Genomic DNA, 15,356 nt, shown 5'->3' on the forward strand with positions numbered 1-15,356 from the left:
TCGCGTCTAGAGTTACATTAGAACACATTGCTGCGGGTGCACTTCACCCTACATACCCTTCAATATCGAATTAATTATTTATTGCCTCCTACTCCGTCGTTAATTAAGCATCAGCTCCGAAGACTACCAAATCGGACATTGTTTAAGGCGGGTATAGCAAGTACGACTAGATTGTAGACTCCGGCACTATAGAGCATATCTGCCCGAATTACGAGCTGTTTGTCGATTACGTGCTACTAAAGACACCGCAGGAAATAGTCGGTTATAGCACTAGATTCTTTGCAGTAGGAGTTAGGCGCGTTTAACTAGAAGTTCGACACCCTTCCGGAAGCCGTCAATTAATCTTGTCAAAGATTGTTTACATTCCTCAGATGCTAGTGTCCTTACTATCTGTCGACAACCTTAATCGAAGCGGCACACGATACACGTTAATTACTAGGTACTACGACTTCACAAACTTGTTAACTAGTAAAGTTTTGCTTACTAGATTACAACGCGGAAAACTCTGGACACTAGACGTCTCGATTAGAAGCTCTTACCTGTCGACCTAGATCTATCAAACGCCATCAAATCTCCCGATAGAATTTAATACGGCCTCATTCTTCAACACGCGCACGCAGGCGAAACTACTACTAAGCGTATAGCATTAAAGACTAGGCCACATTAGCCCGGAGGCCGCCAAAGTAATGCTAAGGCGAAGGAACATTAGCTTTATTAATTAATCCTTTTTATGCGAATCGTGCTATCTAGGCAAGGCCTAGCAAACTCACAAGATATCGGAGCCTGTGCGAGAAACAGAACCGTTTGCGAAGATTTATATGGACCTCGGCGGACCACTGCCTACCTCGATATACGGCGAACGATATTACCTACTACTAGTCGACGACTACACTAGGCACTCCTAGGCGTACATAATAAAGACGAAGATAGCCGACGAAGTCTACTAATGCTACAAGGACTAGCTAACGCGTATAGGCACTTAATTTGATAGGAAGATTCGATGCATTTACATAGACGGAGGCGGAGAATTCGTAGATGTTATTACACAGGCCTGTCGATTGGCCGGAGCGAAACTGGAGATAACAGCGGCGTACTAGCCTGATTAGAACGGAGTCGTTGAAAGAAGACATTAAACCCTCTAGAACATTATCCGGTACATAAAATAGGACGGGCACCTTCGAAACGAACTATAGCCGGAGCTGCTGAAAGTAGCAATTTTCATTAACAACAGGAGCCCTACGCGAGCGCTACACAATTAAAGGTCACTGCATAAGGCACTTACTAGGAACGTTCCAGAGATTAGGTAGATGCGGCGAGTCGGTTGCCGCGCATACAAACTCGTACTAAAAGCGCTGTTTCCGAAGAAATACGATCCGCGAGCTCATCTCCGAGTACTAGTAGGATTTGAAGGAGAAAACCTGTTCAGACTATAGAATCCTATTAATGGCAAAATCGAGCGTGCGAAGGAAGTTCTGTTTGACGAAGACGTTCGACTAGACTATAGTTCGTTAAACTATACGTTACCGATGTCCAGCGCCAATTTGGACGCAATTGATGCACCGGAGATAAATCTGCTAAACAAGACGACTACCTACGACGTCGCTACGCTTCAACCTTCACAAGAAGCATCCGCTGCACGGTCCGAGTAGGAGAACAGGAATCAAGGAAGTCCGGATTACATACAGCGTATGCCTTACGTTAGACCGCAAGTCGCGAATCCACAGGTCGCAACTCGACCGAATCTACTACCGATTAGCTACGTTACTAGACCTACGCCAATTAAAGTCCCTACGAATCCGAAGTTAGCACCACTCCGAATGTAACCTGTGAGTTACTACTGCACGCATCAAAGTAACTTAATATCAGTCTTTAATACAGCGTTCCTCGCCGGTAAACCGGTTATAGAATTTGAAGTAGAAACGGAAGACACGCAACCACCGGACCCAAATCGACCCCTTCAGCCTCTAGACGTCGACACCGCGGTCACTGTTTAATTAATAGAGAAAGACCTAATAGTCCCAAACACCTATTAGCAGGCTATGGACTCGGAATACAGAGAACAATAGATCGCGGCAATTCGCGAAGAACTCGACTCGCTTAATAAGAACGGAACATAGGATGTAGTCGAAGGCGCCACTGCAAAGGACGCTCCACTCTCGGGAAAATGGGTGTTCACACTCAAACGAGGAAAGGATGGCGAGATTACTCGATTTAAGGCACGCTGGGTAGTACGTAGCTTCGAACAGCGCGAGGGCATTAACTTCTTAGAGACATTTGCGGCAGTCGTTAAACCAATAAGCTATCGCATGATGTTCGCACACGCAGCGAGACACGACTAGCACGTCCATCAAATGGACGTCAAGACTACTTTCCTATACGGCGACATCGACCAAGACATATAGGTCGAACTACCGCCTAGCTTAAAGGACGGCACTAAAGTCTGCAAACTACGCAAAGCCCTCTACGGATTAAAACAGGCACCGCGCATCTAGTATCAAACTCTAATTAAATCCCTTTAATTACTTAGCTTCGAGCCATGTCCTCACGATCAAGCTATGTTTCAAAAGGACGGAACATATATACTTATATATATAGACGACCTCTTAATCTCAGGCCCTAATCTTAAATTAATTAAGGAGGCGAAGAAGTCGCTTTCGAAAGCGTTTCAAATAAAAGATATAGGCGAATGCAGCTTCTTCCTTAGAATCGCTATTAAAAGAGACCGTAGAAAGAGGACAATTCGACTAACTCAAACAGCGCATCTTAAGGCGATGCTCGAAAGGTTTAGGTTGAAAGATGCTAACCTAGCACTAACTCCGTACAACTCGAAGGCACGATAGCAACCTACGCCTACGGATCACATCGCTACCGCCGAAGACAGACTCAGGTATTAATTAATAGTTAGGTTATTAATGTACGCAATGCTAGGAACTCGACCGGACCTAGCATTCTCGGTTTCCCAGGCCAGCCGGTTTTGCTCAAACCTATTAAAGGACCACCAGGATTAAATTAAAAGGATACTTAAATACGTAGCCGCAACGCTGGACCTCGGACTGGAATTTAATAGAAATAACCTGGAGCCTCTTACCGGAATAAGCGACGCCGAATAGGCTGGAGACTGCTCGGACAGCAAGTCAATTAGTGGATACGTCTTTAAACTCGGTGGAACTTTACTTAGCTAGAGATGCAAGAAGCAGACTACCGTAGCCCTATCTACTACGGAAGCCGAATACACTTCCCTCTATTACGCTAGAAAGGAGGCAGTCTAGATGCGACGAATAGTCTAATACTTCGGAACGGAGCAGGACACTGTGGTTATTCGAGTAGACAACAGGAGCGCCATCGCGATTAGCAACAACCCGGTGAAACACGAAGCAACTAAGCACATCCGGATCCAGTATCACTTCATTCGTCAATTAATTAACGATAGGACAGTTACTCTCCTTCACATACTAGGAACCGACAACACCGCCGACATCTTCACGAAAGCACTAGATTAATACACCTTTAAGAAGCACATTTCTAGACTTAGAATTACCGGACTAGAGGGCGGACGCGTAAGGAAGGACTTAAAGAGAAAACGGACCAAGGAGTCTAACTAATGTCAATTATTCGGACAGGCGGTTGACCACTCTTTTCCCAATAGGTTTTTAACGAGGGCAACAGGATATCATAGTAACCGGTATTCGGTTAAGTAGGAGTGTTGTAATAGGGCCGATTTGTCACAAGGGTTAATAACCGACACCGGTTCCCATTAATATATATATAGAACCGAGGATCCCTCAGGTAGAGTTACAATCTATTGGCTCATAACTTTCAACAAATGGGACATGCAGTGATCAGACTTGAACGCAATGCTTCTCGTACCGCACCTCCGACCGTACGATTATTGTCTAGTGAGGCGGCTGACGGAGCTGTTGAGCGTGCAGTAGCGGAAGTGGTATACTGTAGCTCTGGTGGATGGCGCTAGCACTGGATGGCGCAACGCACCGTGCTTCTGCAGCTCGGAGGAGGTTGAGGAGTAGCGGCAACTGGTCGAGGTCTGCAAGTTCGTTGCCGGTGGAAACGAACATTGCGTGCATAGATTGGAGGAGTCCGGGAAGCAGTGCGGTCAAGCGGATTGGCTTTGATGGTAAAGAAGATGCAAGCCGGAGAACTGTACCTACGGTATAGTGAGATGCTTCCGTTCTGTCGGCGAGGTGGGCCTTGTATTGGGGGCTTGTGGAGCCAAATGCCCTGCATGCTTAGCGTTCAGGAATTCTGTGCGCAGTCTCTTTGACCCATAGAACTCACTGGTCATGAGTTCCCAGTTGGACTTTGTTCACGACCGCGTCTGTTGTCGTGCAGTCTTGCATGACAACAATGCCAGGATGAGCGTGAAACCGACGGCGTGGGAGAGGGAACGTGCTAAGAGCCGTGTGTACGCGTTTCACGCTTGGAGGATGGAAGATGACGAGAATGTTTCAGGGCTGACGCGCATGTCAGCAACCACGATATCAGAACCATATATCCCTCAGTATTTGTTTGCTGCGTTGCGTGCATCCGGTTTGCGGCTCGGAGCTGTGGAGGAGAATCGTTGAGCGGCAGGCTCCAGGAGCCATCGCTAATCGGTGGTGGAGAACAATGTGGGGAGCATGCTTGTACCAAGGTATTTTCGCTATCCCCTGGCGAGGCGATGATGAGCTTGCAGAATCTAGACGAAGGGGTGCGGATGGAGGCAATGCGGCATTGATGGCCAATGCACACACATACAAAAGTGAACGCACTGATTGGTAGACTTTTTCCGGAGAGAAGCAACAACGCGCGGCATGCAAGTCAGATCGAGAAACACCGATGTTCTTGTTAGAAGGTACCTTGCCTTGAATATTCTCGAGAGGTCGGCTTCTTTTCGGGCACTGAGGAAGCTGTCGTACCTCCGCTTGGATATCGAAGATGCCGACCAATTATTCCAGGGAGAAGACCCGCCAACGACGACGACGATGATGATGCAATTCGCGTGCTATTGCAATGGTTCAACGGGCGACGGATGTCTCGAGCTTGAGCAAGCGTTTCTCTAGTACATCCCCCTTCTAGAGAAACTGTCGCGTGGGTGGCGAGGTGTTCTCGATCTCAGATCTCAAGATGCACACGAAGCTTGACAGAGCGCGGGTCAAAGGCAACAGGCTGATCGTTGTTGTCGCGTTTCCCGGCAAACCTTGACTCCGCGGTACATCGATAGATGTACCTTACTTTGTCCCGTTCTTGCCCTTTGTCGTTTGCAGAGCTGGACGAAAACAGCGGCAACATTTTCTTGAGCAGGAGAGCAGAGAACAGTGATCATGTAGAGTAACCTCTGTCTGCGAGATCGCTGGACGTGGCACGCATCCTCGACCGCTCGTATTCGAGGATGTTGCAGTATTTATGGAGCACCATTTTAGGCTTTGGACTGTGCAGGAGTGATCAGAAGGAAGACAGGACAGGCGTCTCGAGATTATTGTTGTTGTTCTACTACCATTGTGGCGAGGACGACTGTGTACACTCATATAGGGAGAGCACAGTTTAATGCAATGGTCGAAATCACAACGCTCGACCAGGACAGTAGTAGACTCGACTTGATGCGCATTGGCAGCGCAGCGGCAGAGGATGTGTTCGCCTGCATGACTAGATTGGCCACTAGCCTATTCCAAGACGGCCCTCCACTTCTCAAGCCTGTGCACGCCTTTGTGTTCTCCTTACGCCAAAGTTCTCTCCCACCGGCTTCAGCACCATCTCCGCCATTGCTGACCATTCTCTCTGTCTGTTCTTGTCGTTTCGTCTCCTTCTTGAACACACCTTCGACTTGATTGCTTTGGAGATTGGCACTCTGTTTCGCTGCTAGGACTACCTACATCCCCCGCCGATAATTCGACCAGGCCCCTGAGAACTATCATCTCCCAAGGGCAACCTTCAATCTCCTCACCACCCGAACACACCGATCACACCGACACCGACACGCCATTACCTACCGTATCGACACTGCAGGCCCTTCAGCATCCCGCTGAACTCCGCTGCTCGCCGTTGCCGATGTCGTCGCTTTGAGCCGCTCACCTCCTCGCGGGCGTTTTGCTCTTTCTTCGCCAGACCGTACGACTTCTGTAAGGTACAGTCTCTCCTCTCCTCGCTACTGCCCTACACTCTGCATCGTCCACATGCACAGCACGGCATCTTCTCGACACATCTGGAGACACTCTTCTCCTCACCGCCGCGCAGCTCCGCGCCGTGTCATCCGAGACCCGAATCTCCATTCCACCGCTGCAACAGGAGCATCTGCCTTCACTTCACAAATCATTCACACACTCTTTTGCGCACCGACGACCGCTGTCCTTCATCTCGCCATTGACGGCAGCACCGTTCTATCGACATTCTGACCATTCGTACTGACTGCTGGCCGGCTCAGACATAATTAAATTCCGCACCGCCGCACATTCCCGCACCATCTCACCGACGACTCCAACGACCGCCGCTTTACCTTCATCGTTACCTGATGGCTGAGGTACTGCCGCTGCCTATGACCACCACCAGCACGATTACGATGCTCCAGACCCGACCATCTTCCTCCGACGCCTTCCAGGGCTCATCCCAACAATACTCGCAGGCGCCACGTTTGGTGCACTCCTCGAACAGCATGTACAATGGACAAAACAACTCATATCGGGGGACTTCTGCTGCCCCTGTGCAGCCATACGCGTTTCAGTCGACGCCGAATCTGCGGAAAGATGCTAGGACTGCCTCAACTCCCTCCACATCTCTTGGAGTACATCACAAGCACGCGCACAGCACACAATCTGCTTCTGCATCATCCACGACTTCGTCGGACGTGTCCACGCAGCCGTCGGCGAAAGACGACTCCGTCATGGGCTCGCGGAATGGATCTCTGATCAACATCTCTTCAAACATGCCCGACCTAACACTCGGCACATTCGACACACAAGCAAAGTCATCTCCTGATCGGTATCGCCGTCCGGCTCAGAAACGTGCCGAGTCTACGCAGACCACTCCAAAGACGACCCAACAAGCAGTCGCCACCCCATTGGTGCCGGAATCAGGTAACGCAGTGCAAAAGACGCCAGCAGTGACTCGTACGGAGAGTAATGAAGACATGGCATCGACAAAGTCCGCAGCCGCTAAGAGATATCGACGTCGCAGTCTGAACGTGTCCAACTTGGATACACAATCCGCCACGGGAGCTCAGCGTCCTTCATCTGGTCATGGATCCAGTTCAACATCAACGACCGGCACTATCCGCCCCGTTTCCTACCATCAGCGTAGCGGGAGTGATGAGAGCCAGCAATCACACAGGAGAAAAGGCTCGGTTACACAACAGGAGGCCGCCAAGCCTGTACAAACTGGGCTTCGACCACCGGAGTCCAGAACCAATGGTCCCTCCCGCAACACCTCTGAGAGTACTATTCGCGGTAGAGCCCCATCACCGCTGTCCAAGGAGAATGTCGACACGACATCACAAACACCAGCACCGGCGTACGCAACACCCATGCCCGGTAGGCCGAAGACGTATGCAGCGGCAGCTCAAGCAGCAGTTCCCACCGTCTCTCCCGCAGCGCAACAACTTGCCGCTGTATCCAACAATGACCTCAATAAAGGCATGAAGTCTCGACTACGCCGCGCCTTCTCGTTCGGGAGTGCCCAGGAGCTGCGGCGGGGCGCCGCGGAAAACAGCAGCCCTGTCGCCGTTGTCCAGGGGCTGACGGCCAGAGAGCAACAGCAGCAGAACATCGACGACGAGTTGGACGCTGAGCAGCAGGAAATCGCGAGGCGACAGGAGGAAGCTGGAATCGGTGCGGGCATCTATTCAGGTCAAGGCGGCTTCACTGGGTCGACGGACAACCTCTCCATATCTTCGACCGCTTCGTCAGCATCGATGATGCTGCGTAAGATGGGTCGAGGAGCGAAGAAGAGTGCTAGAAGCATCAAGGGACTCTTCCGACCCAAGTCTGTCATTGGCGTGCCTGCCGCTGATGGGCCCTACCAGGCTCCTGTGGGCGCCATTGTGCAGCCGAGCGTGGCGCAGGTTTCAATGGTGACCGTGGAAGCCGAGAGACAGAAAGTCAACGTCAACGAGCATCCATCGGACAAGCATGGCATCACTGGCTTCCCTAAGCTGGAGCGCAACTCGATCGATGCTGCCAACGGTATCAATCCTCAACGCGGCTCTGCCGAAGGATCGACCAATTCACGCCGCAGCATTGTCGGCAGTGACAGGGATCGAGCCGAAGTTCTTGCCGCTGTCAAGAAGGGCATCCTCAAGCGTAGCGGCACAAATTCGCCAAACGGCTCTCCTGTCATCAGGCCGCACGACGGACCCACAGACAGTCCGGCGTCGAGCCAGCCCAGCACGCCGAAGGATGTCGAAAGCCGCGCCGGCTCGATGAAGAACGTCAAAAATGACTACTTCTCTGCACGTCTCGCAGCGCCCGTCACTAGAAGCATGCCTGTCACACCCAATGGCACGGCTCGGAACATTTCTTTCAGCCCACGGATCCAGTTCCACGATGCTTGGTCTGCCAGCGAGTACGATCGTCGCGGTGAGATTGCCACATGCAACCGCCTGACACCTATGCTTGCTCAGCAGATCAAGGAGGAGCTCAACACGTTCAAAATGGTACGATATTGATGTGTTCTGCCAATCTTATACCCACGCTAACATTTCGACAGGAGATGGAAGTTCACGAAATGAGCAAACCGCATACACATTTCTTCTAATGACAGCCTTGGTCATTCATGCCAATATCCTATACCTCCGCCGCGAGACACGAACGAGACGACGACCGTACACACGGATAGACGAACAGAACGACCTCTAGCATCGCACGTGCACCACCTGCTCATCGACGCGAGCGTCCCTTTTTCTTGGCCTGCCGATGAGGCGCACAGCAGGAAGTTCCATCAAGTATTTGCAAACATCGGCGTGGCGTTTTGTGTTTTATTCAGGGTCTCGCAGGCATTGAAAGAGCGAGGAGCGGCGGAAGGGATAAGCGACGCGGTGGCTGCTGCACACCATCGAGTTGTTGTGCTCAAGCGTGTCAAGGGATGTCGACGCTTCACGCTCAATGCGCACCTTCGGCTTTGAAGCGGTCATTCGACTACCTGAGCCCTGAGGAAGAGCCAGACGAGTGACTAGTGGAGAATCGATGGACCTGTCTCTTGACACGGATGAAGCATGGAGGAGGCGGAACAATGTCCAGTTCATTCTATTCGAAATCGACATTGCGAGGATACAGACAACTGCGTTGAGCGGAAAGAGATGCGGCAAGCGTATTGACAGCATTGGCTCTCATCGTTGGTGAGGCTCCACGTTGGTCGATTTGTGGAAGGGAGGGCGAACGTACGGCGGCTTTCCCTTACCTGTTTGTTTTGTGCTCAAACTCATGGATGCGTGGTGGTGCGCGGAAAGTTTTCTCCTGGATTAGCGAATTTTGCATACTTGCTTTGTACTCTGCTTTTGAATCATGATGGTCTTGTTTCTTTCTGAATGAAGGATGACGTCCAGCGCTCAGGCGTGACTTTGCGAGGCTCTGATTGACCTCAGCATGTACGATGATGGAAAGTTTGCAACGGCTTCATGTGATGCCGTTGGTTCTTCGTTGTCGCGTGCTTCATCGTCTATCGTCTACGATCTTTGGTAGAGAGGTTGCGCTACGGTGGCGGTGGCTGCATTGCCCCGATTTAGGGCATTAGGCGAGAGGTCTGTGGGGAGTCGGTGGAACAATGTGAATGAAGCGGATTTCTGCAGGCTCCACAGACACTCGACAGGTCGAAGATGTGTGTTCGAGAGGACGTTGCGATACCGTGGTTCACTGGCGTAGCTACTCTGTATCCTGGGCGAACAACAGCCACGTGAGGGGAAGTGCACGTGGCCGGAGTGCTTGCCGATCGACGCCACGGAGTTTACGGACTAACGGACCACTAGTGGACCTCACCAAATGTCGAGGTCATCGTCTTTGTGTCGCAGGACTGCCGTGATGTAGACATACCTCGCCACGCCGCGCATTGCGTCTGCTCTTGCTCCTGTACTTGCTCTCTTTTACAGCGAGACTGCCCGATCTCGAAGCACGTCTCAAGCTCTAAAGCGCGAACACCATCCGCCAGCTTCTCACGACACGTGAACCGCCACCATGGCTTTCGTCCTTGTCTGGGCCGGAGTCATGATCAAAGAGAAGGTGGAAGATCGCAAAGAACGAAAGCGCATGAAGCAAGTGAATATTGATCGGAAGTACAAGGAACTGCAGGAAGAGACGCAGAGGAGACTCAGTCGGACGGCGAGTGGAGGGTTAGTGGTTGTCGACGACTCCGATGGCGAGAGGAGTGGGACGGAGTGGGCGGAGGAGTATGTGAGGAGGGAGGACGAAAAGCGGCGAGAACAAGAGGAGAAGGCGGCGAAGAGGAGGCATTTGAGCAAGATATTGGGATAGTGTACATGACGTGAAGTGGCCGCTGGGAAAGAAGGCAGATGCTTGTAAGATGAAAATGGACGAAAGAGACAAGCGTATGAGAGTGAGACTGGGCAAAGAACACAGCGTACGAGCTCTTGAGATTTATCGGAGCAGAATAATAAGGGTTGAAGGAGGATACGACGATTGATACCCCGAACGACAACTTTGATCTATCTTTTACAGGTCTGACATCGAAATAAAGAGAGCACTCAGAACTGGGCACCACGAACTGCATAACTGTTGATGACCGATGGACCTGGCCAAACCTTGACTGCGAATATGACTCGTGCAGCAAGGATAAGATGTCTTGCAGACAGCGGTGTCGTCCGATGACCGGTCGACTAGGTCACTATCGAGGAGTTCGAACAACAAGCTCGGGATAAGCACTACGCCTCAGAGCTCAATTCCTCGTCGACCAGTCAACAGATCCTCTGCTCTGCAATATACACAAGGAATCCCAAGCTGTCTTAACCACGGGACTTGCTTCGGCACATCGTATCGCTCAGTTGACTTCCGTCTCGTCATCAACGTGGAAGCCACGTAACATGTGCCTCCGTCGAACTTCCGGGCGAGGCCGTTCGTTTCTGCTGGCAACTTGGACCGCATCGCCAACACACCGCTTCTTGCGGCATTTCAGTACCAGCGACAAGGGGGAGACGATATCTGCATTCCCTTGGGTCAACGGCCAATTATTTTCCTGCCACTGCTAAAGGCTTGTGTTAAAAGAGAGGAACGTGCAAGATCGATTGGTACCTGCAAGCAGAGACGACAGCGTACAACGAGCCATTCATCTTGAGTGCTTTTCCCCATCTTTGGGCAGCCACACCCGGCGCCGGAGGACGTCTCATCAGATCCAGCTCCCAGCAAGCCACATTCGCAAACAACATGGCTGAAGTCGAAATAAGCGAACTACTGGAGCGAGTCCGGCGAAATCACCCAAACACCTTCAGGCGACCTGGAGCACTAGGAGACACCGACTCCCACGGCCACATGTGGTATTGCTTTGCCGACCACTGCACTCCCGGATACAAAGATCACAGAAGCTTCAACAGTCATAAAGCTATGCTGCAGCATCTGAAGGCCCGACATTCGTGGCAGTTGGAGCTTGCTCAAGCTCCTTTCAAATGCTCAGACCCTGACGACATGTATTGACAGGGCTTCGCATCCAATCACGCACTGGTCCGGCATTGTTTTCTCATTGGATGAGATGATGTCAACATGATTCTTCACAGGCCAATGGCAACCCGGTTCAAGAACCAGGTCATGGATCACCCGCATCTCTCGCAAGTCACATGTCTCGTTCCGTACCCAGCCTCGTTGAAGGTGTGCGAGGTAGAGCGCTTGCACCTTTACCTGCATGTGGTGACATGCAGCGGAGACACTTCGTTCAGCGACAGCCTGCAAGCACCTATACATGCTTCATGTACTTACTTTTCATAGCTGACGACACTGCTCGTTCAGCCCGACGTTTTCTAATCTAGGCTTCCTTGCCCGGTACTTTTCTCGACGATGATCGGCAACGTGGCGGTGACACATTGATACATGTATCTAGCAATGCATGTATGCAACGATCTATCCCTACCATCGGTGACATGCAACGTCGACGCCGAAAGCACAGCCGTTGCACGATCCTGAGGGCCACTACCTTCACCTCGCTAGCCGCGTTTTTGGGGTGCTGCGGAAAGTGTGGGTCACCAACCTTGAACAAGGATGTGGTAGACAGCACTGCCAAAAGCATGGAGAGGAGGGGAGGACGAAAGGCGCAAGGATGGATGAGTTACAAACGCTGATGCGCAGCAGAAGGCACCGCCGCAAGACTGGAGGTGGGACGAGAGACGCTGCAAATGCGCAGCAGACGAGTGAACAGCAAAATGATTCATTCGTGGGAATTATGACTTCTTCTACAGCGTAGCCTGCCGCTGTTCATTCCAAAACAAGGGCAATGCCACCATCAGTCGTGCGCGAACACATGTTTCCGCCTGCGGAAATCTGCGTAGCCTTCAACGCAACTCCTGGAGAGCAAGGACCATCCACTTCGTCGTCGTCTTCTTCGTCCGCGTCATTAGTTCCTCGCTCCTCGCTCGCTTCCTCTTCATCTCCTCGTTTACTGAGCGCAGGAAATGTATGCTGATTTTTATTACTTCATCTCGTCGTGCAAATAAACAGACCGTACCGCCCCTCCCTCGACCCGGTGGTATCGTGCGTGAAATCAAAATCCAAACCCCGATCATCCCAATGCGTCGGGATGCTGATCCCGTTGTAGCCGCCATGTCGTGTCAATCTACCGAGCTCTCGATGTTGGAGGTTGAGGCGACTCGTCGCCGCCGGTCATCTCGGTATCGGGTTCCAGCTGGTCGAGGCAGTTCAGGAGTACTGCGACTTCGGTCAGTATTTGAATGGTCACGAGTGATCGAAGCAACGTACAGTCCATGATCTCCTCCTCCGCGACGCCCATTTGATAGTCCACCAGACCTTTGTTCTCGACACTGTCGCAAAGTCTGACCAATTCTCTAGAAAGATGCTCCAATACTTGCGCACTCATGATCGAACGCGGCTCAACCAAAGTTTGATGCGTGCGCATCATTTCTTGAGCCATGTCGTACTGCATCTGCAGCGTTACCAGCCAGGCACGGTTGAATTCGTCCCAAAGACGGACGCGCTCGTCATGCACCGTATCGTCGTCTTTGGTCAGGCCTGATCCTACCGAGTCAGCAAGTTTCAGTTATGGATGGATCGTCTTCGCGATGTGCGTTTCATGCTCACCTAAAGCTTCTGCATTGCCTATCAAGTAGTGTGAAACTTCCAGAAGGAGGTTTCCCACTTCATGCAGCGAACCTTCCCGTGCTTGCGTGAAGATGGTCCGCATTTGTGCTTGATAACTGCTCCACGCTTGGTCGGCAGATTGGTTTGATGGCGTGTAATGGGTATAAGCGGAGTATGTGGGTTGTGTAGGATCCATCATTGTGCTGCCGTAGGGTTGAGAGGTTGAGGAAGCCGCAGGAGGATATCCAGACGGCTGATATTGCGATGGAAGATGCGGCGCTGCTAAATCAGATGCGGTTGCACTCCCGCCAACGCTGTGGCTCGGAAGATAGTACTGAGTCTGTGGAACGCCATATTGGGATGCGAGTGTCTCAGAACCGGGTCCAGAGCGTTGGGAGTACCGTGATACTTGATCGTACGGCGATTGTGCTTGCGGAACTGACGGCCACAGAACACTTGCGCTTCCGTATGATTGGTACTGCGAAGATTCCTGCTGTCGCGGCACTTCTGACGCCTGCAGATCGCTTGCATACTGCATTGACGGCGCAGATCCAGAGCCGGCTGCGCCATACTGCGAAGTCCCTGCGGCAAAGCCGAATGCTTGCGGATCGCTGCTAGCTCTTCCCGATGATGGTAATGTGGTGGGTGTTTGTTGCCCATATGTTGACTGCCGAAAGCGCTCGGCGCCGTACTGTCCCGGAGTCGATGCGCCGGCTTGCGCCGGTTGCTGTTGTTGTTGTGCGCCGTACGGATTCTGCGCGTACTGTCGTCGAGACGAATCATTGTATTCCATCACAGGATCCAGCGCGTCCCGCCCGCTGTCCGGATCGAACCCTTTCCGCAACGCCGATGGCGAGAAAGGCGGTGATGCATAGACGGTCGCCACTTTTTCGGTCGTGAAGGGACGAGGCTTGCGCCGAGGTGTTGGTAAAAAGGTCGGAAAATTTGACGATACACCGCGTGTTATGACAGCGATGGATCGTTTCCGAAAAGCGGACAACGACGTAAGTTGGCGGTCCGGGTAGTTGCCAGTGGACGTGCGAGAGATGTTAAACTTGGTCGAAAGAGGCTCCTGCGCAGTGAATGAAGTTGGCTGGATGCCTGTTGCTGGGAACACCCAAGTTGGCCGTGTTATAGCCTGGTCGATCTAAGCAATACTGCCAACACAGTGTACCCGGTTGTCAATCAGGCACGAAAGGGTAGCGCGCAGGTCTTGAAATGTAGTGCGTTGGGTGCCGAGCAAATGTCTCGTCTAGTCGGAGAATCGTTCAAACAGTGATGCAGAGTTTGTCGTTCGAGATTTGGTCGTGTCGTTGATTGCCAAGTTTGGAGCGATGTGAAGCAAGCGAATGAAGAGAAAAGCCAGTGCTGAAAGCGGGACGAAACGAGTGACGGTCGAAACTGCTATGAGATTGGCAGCTCAAAATGAAGGGCGGTGCGTGGCCAGCAGGCGTGACGTCGGCCGGTGGCGCGGGGTTGTTGCTGAGGTCGCTGAGGTTGCTCGGGTTGATGATCTGGGCAGGGAATCAACCTGGGAAGCCGTGCAGATGGTGGCCCGGGCGAGGACCAGGAGATAACGATGTAATAGGATTGATTTGGAAAGATGCAAGGCATGAAACTGCGAGGGGAGGCCAAAGCGAGAGTCGGCCAGTTTAGAACGTGCACGGTGAGGCGGGGCAAGTGCTGTCACACGGTCCGCGGTGAGAGTGAGGCTCGAGGAGGGCGCAGGCGCGGGAAGTGGCGGAGAGCGCACGTCGTGCGGCGGTTGACGGTCCAGAACTTCAGCAGAGGTCGTAGTAGCCTCTGGCCATGCTTTGCGAGGTGAGAGGGGATTGCGAACAGTTGTATTGGAGGGGATGTCAGGAACCCACCAATCACTTACTCGATGTTACACCAAAAAGAGCCTCCAACCAGACTCGAGGGCACGCACGATTCGCTGCGGCTATCGTGCATAGCATAAAGATGCTATGCTGCAGATTCGCGCGAGAGTCGAGTCCAAACCGCCTTGCGCCGCTTTGCAATTGCGCTCCCTACAAAGTCAGTGCTAAGCATCGCCGCCGTTTGTGGCAGTTCATCACCATTCATCACCATTCATCGACAACGGTCGAGTGTCAGGGATCATCA

The 15,356-nt window shown here is 52.0% G+C and overlaps 3 protein-coding genes across 3 annotated transcripts; 2 read left to right on the plus strand and 1 right to left on the minus strand.

Moving 5' to 3' along the window:
• Nucleotides 1-5,546: 5,546 nt before the first annotated feature.
• Nucleotides 5,547-8,739, plus strand: MYCGRDRAFT_91142 (uncharacterized protein; the record flags this gene model as incomplete). The annotated part of the gene is made up of 4 exons (XM_003855105.1): nucleotides 5,547-5,774; nucleotides 6,541-6,645; nucleotides 6,698-8,638; nucleotides 8,692-8,739. 4 exons carry the CDS (start codon nucleotides 5,547-5,549, stop codon nucleotides 8,737-8,739), a joined length of 2,322 nt encoding a protein of 773 aa, XP_003855153.1.
• Nucleotides 8,740-9,143: 404 nt separating this feature from the next.
• Nucleotides 9,144-9,588, plus strand: MYCGRDRAFT_103434 (uncharacterized protein; the record flags this gene model as incomplete). The annotated part of the gene is made up of 1 exon (XM_003855106.1): nucleotides 9,144-9,588. One exon carries the CDS (start codon nucleotides 9,168-9,170, stop codon nucleotides 9,321-9,323), a length of 156 nt encoding a protein of 51 aa, XP_003855154.1.
• A 3,162-nt stretch (nucleotides 9,589-12,750) lies between these two features.
• On the minus strand, nucleotides 12,751-14,025 carry MYCGRDRAFT_37647 (uncharacterized protein; the record flags this gene model as incomplete). The annotated part of the gene is made up of 3 exons (XM_003855268.1): nucleotides 12,751-12,842; nucleotides 12,894-13,163; nucleotides 13,233-14,025. 3 exons carry the CDS (start codon nucleotides 14,023-14,025, stop codon nucleotides 12,751-12,753), a joined length of 1,155 nt encoding a protein of 384 aa, XP_003855316.1.
• Between the last annotated feature and the right edge of the window lie 1,331 nt (nucleotides 14,026-15,356).

Source organism: Zymoseptoria tritici, chromosome 2 (genome assembly GCF_000219625.1).
Source record: "Zymoseptoria tritici IPO323 chromosome 2, whole genome shotgun sequence".
Classification (NCBI taxonomy): domain Eukaryota; kingdom Fungi; phylum Ascomycota; class Dothideomycetes; order Mycosphaerellales; family Mycosphaerellaceae; genus Zymoseptoria; species Zymoseptoria tritici.